At 34.8% G+C, this 20,689-nt stretch overlaps 5 protein-coding genes and 1 long non-coding RNA gene across 6 annotated transcripts in view; 3 read left to right on the top strand and 3 right to left on the bottom strand.

Moving 5' to 3' along the window:
• LOC18611676 (shikimate kinase 1, chloroplastic-like) overlaps positions 1–15,351 on the top strand; it is a 52,559-nt gene extending 37,208 nt beyond the window's left edge. The window contains exon 10 of the mRNA XM_088802941.1: positions 15,311–15,351. Coding sequence (XP_088659067.1) covers positions 15,311–15,351 — 41 coding nt within the window. The remainder of the gene's footprint in view (positions 1–15,310) is intronic.
• On the bottom strand, positions 813–2,465 carry SEP2 (stress enhanced protein 2). The gene is made up of 2 exons (XM_007048047.3): positions 2,020–2,465; positions 813–1,342 (listed from the first exon to the last, which is right to left on the bottom strand). The coding sequence occupies exons 1-2, from the start codon at positions 2,332–2,334 to the stop codon at positions 1,073–1,075; spliced, it is 585 nt and encodes a 194-aa protein (XP_007048109.3). The 5' UTR covers positions 2,335–2,465; the 3' UTR covers positions 813–1,072.
• Positions 4,297–5,099, bottom strand: LOC18611670 (uncharacterized). The gene is made up of 3 exons (XR_001926650.2): positions 4,876–5,099; positions 4,746–4,786; positions 4,297–4,582 (listed from the first exon to the last, which is right to left on the bottom strand). It is a non-coding gene; the product is annotated as an uncharacterized LOC18611670 (long non-coding RNA).
• Positions 5,300–6,620, bottom strand: LOC108660451 (MIZU-KUSSEI-like protein (Protein of unknown function, DUF617)). Its single transcript, XM_018115364.2, has one exon. The coding sequence runs from the start codon at positions 6,449–6,451 to the stop codon at positions 5,693–5,695; it is 759 nt and encodes a 252-aa protein (XP_017970853.2). The 5' UTR covers positions 6,452–6,620; the 3' UTR covers positions 5,300–5,692.
• Positions 10,273–14,435, top strand: LOC18611669 (uncharacterized). Its single transcript, XM_018113862.2, has 2 exons — positions 10,273–10,665; positions 14,125–14,435. The coding sequence occupies exons 1-2, from the start codon at positions 10,423–10,425 to the stop codon at positions 14,353–14,355; spliced, it is 474 nt and encodes a 157-aa protein (XP_017969351.2). The 5' UTR covers positions 10,273–10,422; the 3' UTR covers positions 14,356–14,435.
• On the top strand, positions 15,336–17,655 carry LOC18611668 (uncharacterized). The gene is made up of 5 exons (XM_018114422.2): positions 15,336–15,644; positions 16,578–16,628; positions 16,746–16,879; positions 17,021–17,112; positions 17,201–17,655. Exons 1-5 carry the CDS (start codon positions 15,336–15,338, stop codon positions 17,377–17,379), a joined length of 765 nt encoding a protein of 254 aa, XP_017969911.2. The 3' UTR covers positions 17,380–17,655.
• The last annotated feature ends 3,034 nt before the right edge of the window (positions 17,656–20,689 follow it).

Below are 20,689 nucleotides of genomic sequence, written 5' to 3'. Positions count from 1 at the left end.
ATTTATTATTTTTTACATTATTAAAATTTTATAATAATGATGCGATGTAAGCAATGTTGTTGGAACTAAGCAGCTTGGCACGTGGACGGTCGAGTTAAAAAGAGGAAATAAGCTGTTTTTAGCAATTTTAAGCAGCCTTAAAGCATGGGATATGCACGTGAATTTGATGGGCCGCTTTTTCACAAGTTTTGTAAGAGCTTGTCGTTGGCCCTCAAATTTTGGTCCAAAAGAGCGTCATTAACTGTTGGTAATTAATTGAATTAAGAAAGTAATACAAAGGTTAATGAGATACTAAATTGGTTAATTGCATTTAAGCTCAAGGTATTAAATGACAAAAAGATTTAAGTTGATTGAGATAAGTGTAGTTAAGGCAGTGGAATTGTGTGACCAGGTCCACAAATCAAGATCCAAGGCTTTTATATTCAAAGTCAAATTGCCAAATCTTTCTTGGGAAAATCTGCCTCAACATTTGCCATATTGATTTCTAATTTGCTAATTCATCCCGATCCCAAGGAGTCTTGGGGGAGTGAAAAAAATTGGAATTGACTTGTAAATTCAGAATCAAAGGCTACTAAACTAGCATTTTATTGGACATTCATTGAATACTAATTATATGTATTATATTTATTTAAAGAGTCAAATTTTAAGTACTCGTCTTTGCAGGAGAGAGGGAGGTAAAAAGACACAAGTAACCAGACCTCAACATAAGGAACCAATCACCCTTGTTATGCCTCCCCATTTATACAAGTGTGCAACGTGCATTCTCCAGCAAAAGAAAACAAAAAGACACAGCAAGAAATCTCGACTCCCAATTTAAGCATAAATCTATAGTTGATTACTATAATTCATACATGTTTTATACAAATTAATTGATCTCACATAAGATAGGCAAACACCAGAAACTAGCAACGAATCCCATTTCCCTCATTTACATGCCTTCTATTTGTATAACATTTATGCTAAGAAAAACGTAATTACATCTCTGGTTTCCAGGATCTCCACATATAATTTCTCTGAACGGGAGAACCTCCTTTCCTTTATAACTATATATATAGAAGTATAATTCCTGGTTTCAATTATCATCGGACCAGTCACTGAAATCAGTTTCATAGAACAATCCATCCACGATTTGGTCGATCACTGAATCAATAAATGAGTTACAACTCACAGTGAAGATTCGACCTACTTTGTTCCGAGCACTAGATAACCAAGCAAAGGCTGCGGCACAAGCCATAGCACCTAGGCACACACCAACAGCTTCAGCAATCCCTTGGAAGTCCATCTTCCTGAATAGGGAGTTTCCGGTCACAAACTCTGTTGTTATTGTTGCTGCAAACACAATCTGCAACAAGTGAACCTTATTAGATTGTTTACTCGTTAGACAACGCTTCAGAATTGAGAAGATAGCATAATGAATCTTAATGGATGGTATATTTTTTCCACTGCTATAAGTTGAAAACATGTATGTACCATATTGTTTGTGTAATACAGCAGCAGGTTTAATTCTATAAAGAATTGAAAACCGCCTGGAAAAATAGCTGATCCAATAGACCAATAAATTTTAATTATTATATAGGTCCATTGGAAGAAATTGGATCACGATAAATCAAAGCAAGATTCATGCTACATGGGACATAACCCGCAATTGAGAAGGGAAGGGACGGCAGCAACAACAACAACAAAATGAGGACAAAGATATAAGTAAAACTTAATTTACACCCACATCTCTCTTCAAATGAAGGCTCCAAGCTACAATCCCCTTGTCCAAACCTATAACACAAGGCATATTAATTTGAACCAAACAAATAAAACTCAGCAAAAAATTGGTTGTTTGCCAGTTAATTCAAAGCTCAAACTTTCTGTTACTATACTCAAAATCTTTTAGTTCCAACTGGTTGAGACATCATAGGCAACAAATTACATGGAAATACAAGCAGGTCTTGTTCAAAGTCGGATCACACGTCATGAGTTGAACCACCGAAACTCTTGTACCAGGCATAAAAGCATAAGACTACTCACCATGGCTAGTCGACCAGAGATGATCTCGAAGTCTTGGCTCTTCTTGGAACTCTCAATATACTCCGACAACGTCTCGAAAAAAGGGGACACTTCATCACCCTCTTCCCTTCTCGTCTTCATCACGGCACCTCGATTCGAGCCATAAGATCTCAACGTACACAACCTCGGCTGCAACACTATCTTTCCATTCTCAGCTTCACCCACTTTCACTCTCTGAACCGGAACGGAAACCTGACCACCCAATTCTCTCCTAGGAGTAGCCCCAGGTTTACTGGACAGTAGCTCACAGTGGATTGCACGCGCCACCGTGGCCATTAAAATAGTAAAAGAAGAAGAAGAGGATGCGCTGGCTGCTGTTGAGGGTAGGTTTTGGTGATTTCTAGAATCTTGGGGTGTTCTGAGGATGTGATTCTGGAACCTTCGTGGTGATTAAGGAATCCACGTTGGGGGCTTTTCTTTGTTCCTTTATTGGGGTGGTGCGGGCTTGTGGGTTACGTTAGGGAAAGGATTTTGGTTCGGTAATGTGGCTTTCAGAAAGATGGAATAACTTTGTAGGTTCTGCGTTCAACGTCCTGTCGCTTTATCATAAAAGTAATCTTTTTCTTTCTCTTTCTCTTTTACTTTTTTTTTTTTTGGCTCCCGTGAGATGATGGCTTGGTTACTTGGGCCGTTTGTCATGATTTTTGGGCTGCAATGGTTAAAGTTTGGTCTGGTACAGATGGTAGGCCGTGGTCGTCATGTCACTGATAGGAGTAGGAAATATACTCGATGGAATATAACTCTAAAAAAGATAATATTATAATATTTGATATATAAATAAAATAATAATTAAAATATAAAAAAAATATTACAGTGTTTAATTTATAAATGTTTTGTTAAAAATGTAATATCAATTTTTAAAATTATTTTTATTTATTAAAATATAAGTTTAATATATTTATATTTTTTATTATTAAGTTTTATATCATATCATCTCTTAAATATATTTTTAATATCATATATTTTATTTTTATTTTTTAAGATAATTTTCTATATTACATATATTTTTTTTAATTTTTTTCCTTTAAAAGACAATATAAATTTTATTCAAAGTCCTAATCCATCATCCAACAAAGAATTACTATTGAGAGCAATAAAGAAACATTCTTCTAAATCTATAAAAAAATATAAATTATAACATTACAAAATATTTTTAACAAAATAAAAAATTAAAAAATAAAATATCTTTAAAATATTACAAAATGCAATACAATTTGATTGTATTGATTTTGGACTGTAATTACATTACAGCCAATACAATTTTACATTGCAATAGTTTATTGCAAAACAAACACTATAATATAGTTTAATCGGATACATTATAAAGAATATATTCTCATTTTTTTCGTGCTAAACGCTACCCAAGTAATTCTAAATTTGAATATACTTTTCTTTTATCGTTAAAATTACAACTCACACGTCAAGAGCTTATGTTAAAGATTTATTTTTTTAATTATTGGAGGGAAAGAAGACAATATTCCATGTTGTTAGTTTGTTTTTGTACATTAAAAGCGATGAAAAGGTAATTTTTCAACTTAGTCAAACATATTTAGAATTATACGACATTAAAGGAATGTGCATTATGTTACGAATCACATTTTCAACTTGTTACACTGATCACGAGTACACGTTTTTTACTCAAAAGATGTACATATTAAATAGAGGAAGATTTTATTTATAAAACTAAGATCCACATTTACTTTACTGCCATTTGTATAACTAATATATAGTATACATTTTGATTAGTTATAATAATTTCTAAAAAAAGAGCCATTTGAACTTAACTAGATTCAGTTCAATCATCATCAACTCAAATTAAAAGGTTGAAACTTCATTTCTACTGGAATTCAAGCTGAAGCTCAAGATTAGAATTACATATACAAATATGAATGCAAAAAATACTATATTATACCTTATTTATATGTATACTATTATATGCGCAAATCAAATTGGAACACGTGTCTGAGTTGAACCCGATTAATTTGCAGACTAGCTAGTAGCTTAATTCATCTATATCCCTAATATAAACCCAACATGTGGTTTAGAAAGTGATTAGACTTTGCCTATATATAAATATACCTTAATGAAACAAAATTATCTTTGAATATTGAAATCGTGGGATATTGAGCAGCTTCTTTTATGAACCTAATCCCCAAATGAATCTAGCATTCTAACTCTGCCATCACGAGATCATTTGCTTTCTTAATTTTTATGTGAAGAAGTTGATAGAGATCCAAGGAAAAGAAAAGCCAACTCTTGTAACATGGACTGATACTGAGTAGCTTACAACAAAATTAACTTACAAGGATGTTATGGTTGTATTTATTACAAGACATTATAGAGATAAAATGTCAAGAACAATTATTTTCTATTACATTTAGCACTAGGGGATGCCAAACTTGCAGAACTCTGAAAGGATTGATGATTTTCAGCTGGTTTGAGCAGGGGGACCTTTGGGCACGCTCGGGCGCGTTGGACCCCTTGGAGCTTTGATCCGGATGGCTGTCTCTTCTATGCTTACCGTCTGTAAAACAACGGCAAACAGATCTATGGATAATTATCTAATAGCTCTTGGCATAATACAGTTGACAGCAAACAAATCAACATTATGTAGGTAACATTCTTCTCATGGATCAAAGGAATGAAAAAAAATGAAAAAAAAAAAAAAACCAAGAAACAAAATTTACCTCCGAAGATCGAATCTTGGGTTCTTCCCCACTTTCATTTCCTAAAAAAAGAACAAGATAAAGAAATTAATGGTTCATAAACTGATATACTCTCAGTTTCTTTTTCTTGGCTGGGGAAATAATGTTTTACCTTTATCATTTTTGCAAGATATGAAGGCTTCAACCATGTGGCAAAATCTCTTCTTTAGAACTTGAGCAAGCTTCCCCATATTGCAGAAGTTTATGGCTATAGCTGGCAGAGCCTGGAATAACCTTTTTCTAAAACTGAAAATGGACACCTGCAAAGCCTAGCTATTGACACTGAAAAAGGCCTTTGCATCAAACACACCAGCGGCATGTGCTTAGCGCAACATATTGCACTTGCACAAGAAAATAAATATTATTTTATTGTATCTGAAGCAATTTCAAATAAATGGCAGAGGATGATGAGTACTGAATTGTTACTCATAATTATGAGGAAAATTGTTGGCGGGCATATGGAATTCATGATGAGCATTCCTTTTAATGATTCAATATTCGTGTTTCGTTTTGCTTCATGTAATTATTTCCGATCATGGTTAACAGTCCTTTTAATTTCATTGATTTGATCCTTCTGTTAACAAGAAGCTACAATTGTGTACAGTACATTGATAAAAAAATGAAAATGAAAAAGAAAATCCCTCGTTAGAAAAAAAAGAAAAGGTATACAACAGTGCCTTGGTGGCCTCCTAGAACAACACCTTAATTATGGGGGTGTCCTAAACAATCCAGTTAATAATTTGACTCTCTACCCAACTTGCATCTAAGATCTTATCAATCTTTCACTTACCAGGGAGGATATATATTCATCGATCAACATCATCAACGTTAATCAGGTGGACCCCATGATGTATGCCTAGTCCTCCGTGGCAGCCTCGTTAACCTCTTGATCAACTCCACGTTTTATATGTGCACTAGCTGGATCAGAATCAGATCCTGACAAGAAATACACTGAGCTCAGGCCCATTATTCCCATCTGGGCTTATCATGTACAAAGTCTCGGAATCCTTGGAGCCAACGACTCGCTCGAAATAGGCCCTCATGTAAGCCAACTCTCCATCTAGGCCCTCGGTCTCAGAATTCCCTGGCAACACCCCAGCCCCCATTGACACCGCCTTGAGGAGTTCCATCACGTTCAAATCCTCCTCAGTCGCATCCCGCTTAACCCCGTACCCTGTTTTTTTTCCATTACAATACATTGTCCACAAAGGCTCTTCGAATAGCTTTATCCTGTCTTTTTCAGCTCTCTTTTCACATTCCAGGGCAATCCTTACCATCCCTGCACCCAATTCCTTTTGTAGCACGTTTGTTTGCATTGCCAACTCAACAACTAAAGAAGGGAGGCACCTAGGGGTCTCTTGCACGGAAAGACTTACCCTACCTTTACGATACCCGAATAAAGTTCCCGTTACTCGGGTCCCTGATGTAATGCTTTTATGAGGGTCGGGTATCCCACCAGGGAGGCTTGGGAACTTGCATGCTGGGGTAATGATAGGGAATGAACGAAAAACGGATCGAAAGACACGAAGGACTCTCGGCTTATGCTTCTTGTGCTTCTGGGATGGCTGGACAAGGGAGACCGGTTGGCGTGGTGTTGAAGGAGCCCTTGGCGTTTTAGGGGTTGTTGGTGTCGGAGGTTCGATATCGTTGGAGGTAGCGGCGCTGGTTCGAGGTCTGGACTCTCCCATCAATGGACGTTGATAAACCAGAATGGGAGGGGGCCATGCGAGAGGAAGAGAAGGAGAGAGATGGTTGTCAGGTTAGGTACTGGCTTGAGGCATTGGATAGATTTGGGACCCTACAAATATGGTCAATATCTCCTAAGGCTTTGCCTCTTTATTAGGTTTTGAAAATCAAACCATGCTACTGCTATAATAGGCATGGATGTAAACTTAGTTACTCCATTTATAATGCGCTGCATGCTCATTGAATAGATAGGAGCGAATTTAGTTTGGAAGTGCTTGGGACAATTAGGGGACATGCAAATGGACAAGGTAGCGTATGAAACCAAGGGAATAAAATAAATTGGCCTTGTTTTGTTTTATGCATAAAATTAATTTACGTACAAATTTGTGGTCTAGATCGATGGGAATCATTTGCAGCGAAACCCACCACCAGGATTAGATAATACTAGTAGAAGAGTTTTATTAATAATTACAAAACAGAAATTAACAAGATAATTAAGAAATATAATGGTGACAGCTTTAACTGAATTGAAAGGTTTTTATTCTGTATGGTGGATTTTGTTACTACTAAATGTCAAATATGAGTTTTTTACCAGTGAAGTCACTCTAGCTGGTCTTTCTCAGGCCACAGGAATCAGGCCCATTCATAACTCAAAAGCCCAAAGGGCTAAGATTTTGTTTAGCTTGGGAAGGTTGGTCCACATGTTTGTGGTTCTTTCAATGATTAGTTTCAAAAAGCATGATCCTAAAAAATGCTCTTAAACTATTTTTAAAAATTTAAATAAATTTTTATTTTTTTATTTCGTATAATTAAATTTTTATATTTTTATTTTGAGTGAAACAAATTTTTATATTTTATTTTAAGTTAAATAAACCCTTATAACTAGTAATTGATTTGCTCAAAATGTCCCTTATTATCCTATAACGTGATATTGATATGACATATTGATATGTTATAATAGATAATGACATAATATGCTGATGTGACTTGATATCATTATCATAATATTTTTCACCTTTCATGTCAGTATCAAGTAAATATAAAATGATAAGTAACATTTTAATTAATGACAAGTAATATTTTAACTAATAATAATTAGTCAAATATTAATAATAAGAGTTTATTTGATTCAAAATAACAATATAAGATTTGATTGAATATAATATAAAAATAAAAAAAAATTAATTTTTTTTTAAATAATTCAAAAAAATTTTAAACATTATATCTTTTCTTTTTTTAAAAAAAGCAAACTATTATACCTTTTCAAAAACTACTATTATAATTCTTTGAGTAAATTACATTCCTAATGCTCAAAATTTGTGGTACATCCTATGCGGATGTTACAATTTGGAAAGTAACTTTGTTGATTCTTATAAGTTTAATGTTATGACAAAATGGTCACTCCATTAATAATATTTTCATTAAATGTATGCATCCAATGACTTTCTAAATTATAGGGATCAAATCAACATACAATTCAAATTTTATAGATCATGAATGTAGCTTATTCTAATTCTTTAGCACATAAAATGACCAATTTATTATGATTGAGATTTAGCATTATTAGGCAAAAGTCTAATAAATATGACAAAATCGAGGTCGCTTGATTTTCTTAAAAAAAAGTAAAGTTGAAGATGGCTTGATTTGAAGAGTTTGGTCCTATGTTTCCACAAGGTTTTTGCCCTGACACAAAGGCCCTGCTCCCTAGCTTAAGCTTTGATGTGCCCTTATCAACAACATTTTTAGGACCACCCTAAAATCTCACTAAAAATTTCCTCCATCTTAAGGAATGCTACCCTCCGTGGAGGCAAAACCTTGCAATTTGCCCTTGGATTTTAGATCTCGTATTTGTGTTTATTGTGTCCAGCTTTTTTTTCTTTTAACCCTTTGAACTTGTGATTATAAATGCAATGGCCCGACGGTTGGTCATCCCATCGGTTAAGATTTACTTTTCCTCTGAACCTAACTTTTAATTTATGACCCAATGGAAATAACGTGAGCATAATGATGAGCGCTTGAACCAAATTTAGAAATAATTAATCACATCAATAATACCATTGCTGCAAAAACAATGGGAAAAGCACCAACTTAATCTCCTGACACGAAGCGTATTGACAAATGAACCTGCCCGGTGGTCCCCATCCATAGTCACCTTTGTTGCCGCCCCCTGGGGTGGGGGACCCGAATGAACCGCCCCAGATTGAACCGATGGCTGGCTGACTGGCTACCTTTTTTTATTATTATTACCATTGCCAAAAAGTCACGTTCTTTCCACGTGAGTCGACAACCCACTTGCCCATTCCCCACAAAATTTTACTACTGTTTACTCCGAATGTATTTAATTTACCAATGATTTAATGATGATCAACGATATGATTGCTGGATTAAACGAAATTCGAAACGTGTCAACTACTTGAGCACCCACGTCAGCGCACTCTCTTGCGTGGCTGGCTCGTGGCGGTGACGAGGTGCCATTTTACTGTTGCCTTCTTCCTTTTTCTTTTACGCTTTTCCTCCTCGGCGGCAGGATGGCAAAATGGAAATCGCCTTGAACGGGATGTTCTTTTTTTGTTTGATAGGCGAGACAGGGTAATCATGATATATGGTTGCCGCATCCGTTCTTTACGCCTATACTCTTGTTTATTTTTTTATACTCATATGTATATATTTTGAGATTTTTAATTAATTAAATGTGAATATTTTTGTCGAATTTAAAAAGTTAAAAATCATTATTATCAGAATTGTTATTTTATTTTATAAATTTTTAAAAATTATATTAAATTTGGTATATCAAAAGTTTGTATTAGACACTTTTAGTTTATTTAAAATATTAATAATTATATGTACCAAAAAAATATTAATAATTATATATTAATAAGAACATATCACTAACAATGATTGTACTATAATTAATTTATTATACTTCATAATTGTGTAAGTTTCACTAAAATGTTATATATAATCTATACTTATAAACGGTCTCTACATAAATTTTTGTTATGATTGGATAATTGTATAATTGCAACAAAATACTTATAAGTGAGATGTTTTATATATTATTATGGAAACTAACATGTAGGATATACAAAAAAAAATTCTAATTATTAGTAACAATATGAAAGTATATTAATTACTTTATTTTTTTGTTAATAATTTAATGCAATGATTTCTATGAAAAAAATATTATTGCCGGGAACATAGATATTAGAAAATTAAATAGAAGCATATGCAAAGACACGGTAAGGGGCTATTGGCTGTCCAGACGGGGTAAGCCTACGCCATTGCCTCGACCCTGGACGGTGTTATTTACTTGGACATGGAACTCCTCCAAGCTACAGTTCCACGCTTCTCAGAGGATCGTGATGTGCACACGCTTGACTCTAGGACTCTCGTATCCTGTGAAATTGACCAGACCCAGAGAACTCAATTTAATGCAAGTGAAAATTTCCTGTTTAAAGAAGGTTAAGTTAATTGTTTTCAGTGCAAAAGTGAGAGAAAATTCATGAAATTTCTTGTTTGGGTGTCGAGAAAGAGAGGGCAGTTAATGTACTTGTGAACAATTACATTCGATCAAGCTTCCTTTGATTTTCTTTTCTTCTGAACCTGAGAATCTAGCTTAGAAAAACAATGCCGCAAGTTCGCTATACACCTTTCGTTAAACACTGCCCCGATTCACCACGCTTACTAATGTGCGCGTGGTCCTTTGCACTATAATTATTTCGCTTTCAATATTACTTGTTTCGTCAGCTTCAGCTCACATGGAAAATAAAAGAAATACAATCAATCAACCACATAAATCCTACGGATTCCTCACCTTTTCCTTTTTAACCCACCCCCTTGTTTCTTCAGCCCTTTGCCCATCCCTCTCAGGTCTCTCTCTCTCTCCCTCACCTACCATTCTTCGCTTCAATTTTTTTCCCTCTAAATTTTGTTGACAACTTTTACATATATTTGGGCCAGAGAAAAGACAAATATGTTTGATTTTGGGGACGAACTAACAATTGAAAGCTACAGAATTCCATGGCTAGTATGGATCCAAATACTTGTCATGCTCCTTCTCGTGGTTCTTCTCTTTTGCTTCAGCCTCTCCGCTCTGGATCTCCCCGACAGGACTTCCTCAGCTTCCGCATCCCTTTGCCCCGAATCCCAGCTGGACAAAAAACCTGTTTTCAAGCAAAATACAAGACTTGTGTCCACTTGCTTCCAGGCTTCCCAGGTATCCACTTTCTCTCTGTCTTCTGCCGTTTTCTTGTCTCTTAATCTATTTATCTTCCGCCCCCCCCAAACCTTCTCCATATAAAATTTTTCTTTTTCTTTTTTTGCTATTCAATTGGTTCTGACCGTTGGCTTGTTTTGGGTTAATATTTTCTTCGCCAAGAAGACCAAGTCCAAAGAAGCGTTGGAGACTATTATTTATTTATCTATTTATTAAAGTTGGCTAGCATTTAGCGACTTAGAGGCTACAAATGGTACAGAAACTAAAATTTCTTGCTAATTTCTTCAATAATTTTGGATCCACTTTTTTTTTTATGTTATGGTATATACAGTGGAATTTGGCAAAATCATGTCTTTTTTGTTAGTAAAACAGTGAAATAGTAGTAAACCATTCCTGAGAAGCAATGCCTTTTCTTAGTAGGAGTTGGCATCCCGAATGCAACCTTTAAACGTTTTCCATTAGTTCCCACTTGACTTTAACACAAAATAAGGAAGTTCTGCCAAAAATCCAATCTTCCCCACTGAAAACAAAAGAAGGTTTTCTTGACTTTATGCTTTTTGAAACTTGGAAGCATGGTATTTCTTTTCTTCCCTGGTATGAGGATCCTTTTTAAAAATTTTTTAAAGCAAATATAACGAACAATAATTTCTAATTTCTGCGAAGAACTTTTTGAAATGGAACCATTTTCTTCTTTACTACCCAATCCGTCTTTGGGCCCGCTGAACGTTTATGCAGTGCAAGATTAGCTGCCTAATTAAATTTGTTCCATTAAGTATTTTCACAGATTAGCTGCCTAATTAAATTTGTTCCATTTTCGGTCTGATAGGACCCGGGTACAAGCCTGTGGGGATACAGGCAAGATAATGAAGCTCCTAAAGGAATTGTTGTGCTTAGATCTTAATTTACTACTTAGTTGCTGTGGGAAAATAAAGTAATCAATATAGATCATGAGAAATTATGAGGATTGTAAAGAAGAAATTCTAGGGAGATTACAATGGTCAAACTCACCTCAGTACCTTGCTAGAATAATTACCCATCTAAGATTTTCATGTGTTTATGATTATTTTGATAGTGAATATCACCTAAGAGAAGGAGCTTACAAACTAAAGCAAAGTTTTCTTTCACCTTTTTGCTTTCTTCTGCACTTTCTATTCAAGATACAACTCAAGGCTTCTTTTTTTATTTGCAACCTTTTTTTTCCCCTAACTTTCAATTACCATGTTTTGGTTATCACAGACAAAACTGATGTGGTTGGTTTTGAATTTGCAAATCACAACTCAATTTTTTACGTAAAATTTCACTGACTTGACTTTTTCGAAAAAGAATTTCTTCAATGCTAGTTTCAGTGAGGCCATTAAGTTTTATGAGAAACTAAAGAAGCTTGAGCCTAAGCCCAAACCATAGCGACATCTGGTCTCATTCTCACTTTGCCTCTTATAGGCAACTGGTTTAAGCACCACATCGACAAAGTAAGTCCTCATGCCTTTACCACTAAGAGACAGAACACACAGTTTTTTTACTTCGAAGCACTGTTGCAACCTACACCTTTTTCACAGAGGAGGCGAGGACTAGGACCTCCTATGAAATATGAAAGATCATTCATATAGCAAATAAACATTGAAATGTTTAAGGAAGTTTGCTAAAATTGTCAGTTTGGAGGAATTTTTCAAATCAAGGTGGAGATTTGTTGAGTTTGGCTGAAAAATTCCATCGTTTTCATGTTAAATCAACGGCCCTCACCGTGTTAAATGAACTCTGTGATGGTTGGAACCTTCAGCCTAAAATCAATAAATTTGGACTTAACTTGTTGAATGAAGTTGGTGGTTGGAGGTTGACATTGGAAAGAAACTTTGTAAACTTAAAAGAGGTTGATGACTTTCAAGTAGGAGAGTCATGATGGTGAGTAGATTTTTTTGATTCCATAAGCAGGGAAAGGGTTTGTTGGGTTGTGACTTGTAAATTCAAAATCCATTACCCCACATTTGTTTGTATTGGAAATTAGAAGTTGGAGGATGGTGACTAAAGGTTAGAAGAAACGGTTGCAAATGTAAAAGAGAGCCTTGGGTTGTGCCTCGAGTAGAGAGCAAGGAAAGAGAGAGAAGAGAAGTTTGCTTTAGTTTTGTATGCTCTTTTTCTTGAGTAACAGGTTTGATTGTGTACTTACCATCAAGATAACAGGAAACACTTGGAAATCTTAGACGTATAATTATTGTAGTGAGGTATTAGGATGAACTTGACCATTGTAATGTCTACTCGTTGATAGTAATTTTTTTTTTTTTTGCGTTGCCCATGGAATTTCCCAAATTCTTGTGTCCTCTTTTCTTGCTTTTCTATTTTAGTTTTTTTATTAGTTGGTATTTCAGGTTGATCAGTCAAATTTCTAAATTAATTATTAGTTTTTACCACTCCATTAATATTTATATATGTATGATAATATTATCTCCTATAAAGAAATAAGACGGACACCTGTATTTTTTTGTCTAATTGCCTGCCTATGTAAGGCTGCAATTCTTTATTTAATTGAGTGTTCATTTTCTTGTCTGCTTGGAGTGAAAGCTACTTTCTTTAATACAATAAATAAACAAAGTTGCACCAAATATCATGATGATGTTATTATTAAATTATGCTAATAATTCACTCACACCTTCTTAAATTTGTCTTTTTCATAAGTACCAATATTGGGAGGCACATTTTTAATCCCTTTTCATGGGGGAAGAAAGGAGGAGTGCTGAGGATAGTTGGTTTTTGACTGTTTCTTTGACTCTAGCTCTAGGTTCAGTTGGAAGTTTTGATGTCTTCCTCTGTCTATCTCTCTCTTTTAATTTGAGCTCATTTTTATTTGTTCAAGTTGCATGGTTGGTGTCAAAATTGTCAATGCTTTTGGTTTAACTTGTTTGAAACTTAGTTTGCAATTTCAACATGTTGGCTGTACTTAATTTGTTTTCAGTGTTTCTGTTTATTTGCCAATCCACTCCACAGAATGGAAAATTGTCGTAACTTGGATGGAGAAACGATTAAAAATGCTGAGATATATGTTGTTGATGTTCTGATTATTCCTAGGTACTGTGTATTTGGATTAATAGGAAAAAATTGGAAGAGAATGAGGGGAAAGAAGTGATTTAGAGTAAAGGTCTCTTCTTTTTTTTTTTTCTTTTAATCCTGTTTCTCTTATGTAAACAATCCCAATGTTTAATCATTATATTGGACAACGATCATTGGTTAATGATCATAATAACAATTTTGGTTGAGGCATAGTGTATTTGATATCAAATACCTTATTAAATTAGAACTTTTATAGATTGAATCTCCATCCCTATCTTAACTATAAATTGGAAGCCAAATCAAGTGTGGGTTTCAACAATAATAATAGTTAGATTTCTTGTTTAAAGGCATATATGAATGTGGATAGTGTTTGAGGAAGGAATAATGATTAATATATTGGATATTGGGTATTGGCAGGTTGGAGAAATCCATAGTATGAAGGGTGAGATAGCCACAGGAACAAGCAGAAGGATAGGGAGAGGAGAAGACACTGTAGAAAAGGAAGGCCCTTCATCAAAAGAAGCAAATCAAAATTGTTATCACCCTTGTCACTATCTCAGGCTTGCTAAGCTAGCATTTCTTAAGTGCTTGGGTCTGGATTCCTCGTCTGAGAGTAGTTTAACTAATGAACAAAGAAACGAAAGATAGTGCTTAATTGTGTTAACATGTCTTATCAAATTCTTTCATTCAGCTTCGGTATAGAATTGCTGTACAGGGAATTTTCCAAATTTGATGTTCAATCAATCAACACCAATAGCTGAGATTGGCCCCAGAGAGAAAACCCCAGATGCAAATTGCAAAGAGAAAAGATTAAAAAATGATTCCTCTTCCGATTCTCAGTGCTAGTTATTCCCAGTAGCAAGCTAAGCTATGCCGTAATTTTGCTTCTGCCAAAAGGCAGCAGCAATTCGGGATGGGGTTGGGGTCCGATAATGGTATTGTTAAGATATGAAGTATTTATTTGAAAAGAGTATTTAATCGAAACCTTTAAATTTAAATATTTGAAAATGAATAAATGATTTTTTTTAAAAAATCATTTAAGCTTAAGCTTAACTAATTTTGTTAAGATAATTGAATTAATTATCTGGTTAGAGTTATAATGCAATATTGTTAGTTAATTAAATTTACAATATTTAATCAGAATTATACGGTAATAATTAGACTTAAATTATGTATAAAATTAATTAATTATATATATTATATTGTATTATTATTATTTTTGTAACATAAATCTAGCCCAAAATGTTAATATAAAAATCTGTAAGATTTCTTATGAAGTTCTAATGGCCTCTGTAATTATCAACTTATAGTAAATCATGATATATAGAGTGACTTGATATTAAAAATTGAACTTGAAATGAGTCAATGAAAAGCTCAAAGTTGGACTAACTTGTAAAACTCAAAGCTCAAAATCAAGCTTAACTTCTCCTTTTCACCGCTCATCGCTATTTAGCTCTGTCCAAACGTAGAACAAAGAAACAGCAGTAAAAGACAATTCCTTTTAAGCCCTTGAAAAAAAAAAAAAACTAAACTGATATTCAAACTTGAAATTTCCGGAGATTGCAGTGCGATGAGCTAAGAAGGTTTTAAGACCAGACGAAAGAAATTGCAGGCATTAATCAGAATCAATGTTGTGTAGACTAAAATTACAGGTAGCTGACCTCAGCCTCACCTCCATCGATCTCGCGTACCCTACTAACAAGAACATCCGCCCACTCCGTCGCTTCAGTGATCCCCGCCTGCCGCTTCTCCCCTTCGCTTCTCTCTCCGTTCGATCAGAGTACGGTTCAGCTTCACCATCATCATCGTCATCGTTCTCATCGGAGCCGCCGGTTTCTACTCACTATGTCTCCTCCGTGGGGTCCTCCTGTCTCCAGCTCTCTCAATGGACCCTCACCAACCGCCACATCCGCGTGCTCAACGTCATCGCTTGCGCTGTCAGTTCTCCTTAATTACTTTTATTTTATTACCTTAATTTTTGTTGCTCATTATTGGAAATTTCGCTCTGATTTTGTAATGAAATTGAAATGTACTTGTAATCGTGAACAAAAGAAAATAGTTAATCCAAATTTGAATCAGCATTTTTACGCTATCATTCTTTTACAGAGAAAAAAATTTCATGAATTTTTCTAGTAAAGAACAAATGAATTTTGCATGTGAGCATTTGGCTTATAGACTGGAAGAATTGAGTTCGAATCCCCTTCCCAAATCAAAAAATGAATACTTAGTTTCATAATATGTGTAAAATAGCTGTCGAAGAGATATCAATGTGACTATAAGTCTATCTAGTTTATGCCCTTTAAACTCATGATAAAAGGCTTTAACTCCTTATAATGAATTCAACTTGAAGAACGCTAGACAGAGAAATTCGTATTTGGATTGTCCCAAAATATTAGCGAGAGGTCTTTCTAGTACTTAGCTGAAGCTCCTTGAGTTCTTTGTTGTACCTCCAAAAATAGACCAATAAAGTTTATGAACAACTGAGAAGTCTTTCATCCTTCCAAACCTGTTTGAAAATTTCTTGGTTTGGAAGACATGGTTTTGCATATAAGCTTTCACATTGAAATCCTCTGCCGACATCCTTGTAGCATTATTAGTAATGTTGACTCACAGCAAAAGTCAGGTCCCAATGGGGCATCTTGCCTGTTGGGATTTGAAATAAATTTCCCTTCTATGACTTGATTCTATAATCCATGAAAGTAATATACTTTCTGCGGCAAGGGAATTAGGTTTCAGTTGACTTCTGGTTCTGAAAATCTTTTAGTTGAAATGGTTTTTGCAGAGTGCTCGCGCACACTCAAACAATCAACACATTCTGTTTTGAGGTAACATTATGTTATGATTCTGACATATCCACAAATCTTTTGTAGGTGGCAGTTTCGGCAACTTGGCTTTTTTTCTCTGCAATCCCCACTCTTTTGGTCGGTAACTCTTAAAACAACCTCAAGTTCAGAGATACTATCATTTCAAAGATTGATGTTAGAAGTTCTGAAGGATACGTTATATACTTGTCCATTTTGTATTTATTTTTCTAAAAGGCTTTCAAGAGAGCAGCAGAGTCACTAGAGAAGCTAATGGATGTCACCAGGGAAGAGCTTCCTGATACAATGGCTGCTGTTCGGTTGTCAGGCATGGAGATTAGTGACTTAACAATGGAGCTTAGTGATTTGGGGTTAGTATTTTACTTGTTTGATTAAAGTCACTAATATCTCGTCTCTCTTCCCTTTCCCCCTTATATTCAAATATATTTTCCCCCTTTTTGACTAATAATACACAATTCTATCTTGAAGTAATTGTTTCTTTTGTTTTACAGGCAAGAGATTACTCGAGGTGTTAGAAGCTCAACTAGCGCTGTTCGCTTAGCTGAGGAGAGATTGCGTTGGTTAACAAACATTTCTCCATCAGGTTATCTTCAAATTTATTGCCTTTTTGGGTATTTGCTATGAGTTCTCATATGGATACCATGAATTTTACTCTATTTTTACTTGATTAGCCTCGGTGCAGGTGGTAGCCAATCAGAAAACTGAGGTATCAGGGCCAGTGATAGCTCGAACTGCAAGAAGCATGAGGCAGGGAATTGTAAAGGGTCGTGCCATATTGAAAATATTTTTCACTCTTACCCAATTTTCTAGGATGGCTATAAACTATTTTGCCAGCCGACGTAAGCGGTAGAGCCATGGAGTCAAGCTCTGTGGTGAGCAAGATTGGATCTGTCTTCTGTACATGTGTTGTGTCTGAATATTGTCATCTTGTTTTTGTGTTTTGCTGTGTTAATTTAGGGAGTGGATCGAGTTTGGGTTCTTTGCTTTCTGTTTCAGTTGATTGCAGTCAAAGCATCATTCCTTTGCTGAAATACATACATCATGAGAAAATTTTTGTTTTGGCCAGTCGACGTGCTATCCTCTTGTCAATCAAATGACAAGTTCAGCTTGAGATCTTTGGCTTCCACCTCCCATTTCTTCCCTTCTTGTTTCTACCATCTGAGCATGCAAAGGTATTTGTGTTATGCTGCTGGGTTTGTTAGTAGTTTTGCGCACTAATATTACTTTTCTGATGTTAATTTTAGTTAACTCACTCTTGAATTATTCAGAGGCTAACAAGGAAACTTGTAGTTTTTGATTGAACATAGAGATATTTCAATTGGTCTAGTGGGGGCTCCATACTGAATGTGGATAAGAGAGACATGCTAAATTGCCAGTAGAAAACAAATACTCCATAACAAAGTGAAAAGGGAACAAATCACTACACTTCTACATCTACACAGCCCCACTAAACAATGATTTCACTGCTCGAATGCTGTGTTTGATTTGTTCTTCTTGTCCATTTACTCATACCTCTATGCTGCTTATGGTTAGCCTAGTTCATTCCCTTGTATTTTAACTCAACAACAGGTAGTTTATACTTTATAATTGCTTGTTTCTTTATCTGTCTTAGTCTCTTTCTTATAAAGAAAGACTCATCTTGAGGTAGGTAGTTACCTATCTGAGACTTGATATTAGGCAGTTTCCAGTTTGCTATCTTCAACATAAACTTCTATTAACTTGTTTATGCTCAAATTTATGGTTATATGGCCATGAATTCATATTGATTTCAATTTTTTACCCCATTCTATACAAAATTCAACCTGATTGCAAAGTAGGCTTGAAATTTTAACCCTGGTCTTTGCTTTACGGGCCTAAATATGTTGCCAAATCTCGCCCAGAAACGGTAAGCCATAAGCTTAGTAATGCCAGAAAAGATGTTCTCCTGTAATGAGGGCATTATATCTGAGATTCTGAAGGTGAAGCTCAAACAAAAAGGTTATGTGAGGCTGGCCCCTTCTGCATAACAAGTACTAGTAATTTGCTTCGAGGCTTACTTGCTTAACAAAGCGCCGCCAGTTTCATTTCAAGAAATCTCTGACACCGGTGAATAATATGGCTATTAGGACCACCACCCCTAAAAAGTTCTGCTCCTTTACCACTAATAATGGGTCGGACTGCAAGATCAAATGGCAATAATGACCTGGCTGCCAATCCACTTCCATTCCTTTCAAGCCAAATAAGTTTTCATAGATACCAAAAAGAATAAACAGCTCCGCGATAAGTGTCACAGTAAGTGGATTCAAGTCATATGAGGTATCGAATTAATTTCGGAGGCTGTCGAAGTTACCGGACAAAGTACTGCACAAGCTTCAACTAAAGTTCGACACGTGACATTAAGCATATATCGTGAACCAAGCCGCAAAGAGGATCGAAACAAACCAACACTTCTCTAGAGTTTGTAGTTTCAAAACGTGATGTTAGAGAGCATAAGGTCTAATGGTTTACTTAATATCTTGACCAAATCTCGTTAGTTTCTGTGTTAACACGACATAAGCAAGATTGCGAGATATAATCTATTATAATATAATTAACCTAATAGCTAAAGTCTCTCAACCGGCTAATGGTGACTAGTGCAAGCAAACATCATATCTAATAAATAAAATGTGTTGACAGCATTGAGTAAGCTATAATTTAATTGATATGGTTTGTATTTGTTTTGTTGAATATCGATTATTTCCTTCGAAAATCAAAGTATTAGAGATTTTTAATTTAATCAAAACTTCGAATATTAATTACGTTTAAGTGTTCACAACGTTCATAATTAGGATAGTACAATAAAGTGTTTGATAATTGTATTGTCTAATTACTTACGGGTAATGAACTTGTCATTTGTTACATCCATACCACTTATGAGTAATCCGACAAATGATAATTAAACAAAATAAAATAACATTACTCCTTTTTATAATTAAGTAAATTAATCACAAGAATAATACCCACCGTGTAATTGTTTAGTGGAATTTTTGTTTTGAAACAAATTGATTAGTGGAATTAAAACATAATAGAAACAGTTAAAGCCTAACCTTAGTAAGAATCTAAGGTTGTCTTGGGTGAACGAAATGTTGTGTTTGGATGCTTTTGTTCACCTATATTCAGACAGTTTTATCTGTTTGAATTGCATAGTTTTTATATCGTTTAATTTGTTCATCCTCTACAAGCAAAGATTACATAAAATGAAATTATTAATCCAACTTTAACATTTGACCTAGAAGCCTCCACCCATGTCAAACCCTAAACTTTATCATATATTGAATTCTAACAATATAGTTGACTGAATTTGTAGAGAGAAAAAAAAAATCCCCATAGACAATTAACCATTTATAAATCAAAGATTGAGACTTTTGCATTTTAATTTATTGAGGAGACAGCAAGTTTGAGACAGTCCCCCAATTATTTTTAATCGTGCAAATGGTGGAATAGGTAAAGTTAGTTGCACAAGAAGCCATTTGTCACATTTCTGCTAGAAGGGTTTCCTTAGGGTTTTCATATTTTATTTAGGTTTTGAAGATTTGACCCAAAAAAAGACCAAATAAACTAGTAAATTAATGCATAAGAAAATGTAAACAAGGTAGTATATAGAACTGCCTATATTTTCATTATACTTGAAGAAAATGTTGGCTCAAAAGTGTTATAATAATTTTGAAGCAACAAATAATTGATGAATGGGATATATAAATATTCCATGGTTGAAAAAACACTAGCTCAAAACCAAGGTCGAATAACCAAGATCACAAGGTGCCAAAATCATATGATTGCCAGCCTAATATAGCCAAGCTCAAGTCAATATGCCAGCTCATTTCAAACTCTTCTTGTTGAGTGGTTTCAGGTGATGAATTTAGATGGCTTTATTTGCTTGTGCAGTAGCACTTGCCTCAATAAAAGTTTTGATCCTGTTTTTATATTTGTAAATTGTTAATGCTAGGTTCTAAATTAAACGAGAAGATAATTAGAAGTTTGGTAGCGTTTGGTATGAGGAAGTGGAAGCACATTCCTTGCAATGTGCCCAATTAAATTACATTACAGTGCTTGTTTTGTAACAGACCACTGTAATGTAAGATTGCGATGCAATCACATTATATTGCACTCTGTAATATTTTTAAAGACATTTTTACCCTTCA

The sequence above is a fragment of the Theobroma cacao genome, chromosome 1 (genome assembly GCF_053813885.1).
Source record: "Theobroma cacao isolate CCN51 chromosome 1, ASM5381388v1, whole genome shotgun sequence".
In the NCBI taxonomy this organism is placed as follows: domain Eukaryota; kingdom Viridiplantae; phylum Streptophyta; class Magnoliopsida; order Malvales; family Malvaceae; genus Theobroma; species Theobroma cacao.
The sequence above is the reverse complement of the archived record's forward strand: the minus strand, read 5'-3'. Positions and strand labels throughout refer to the sequence as shown.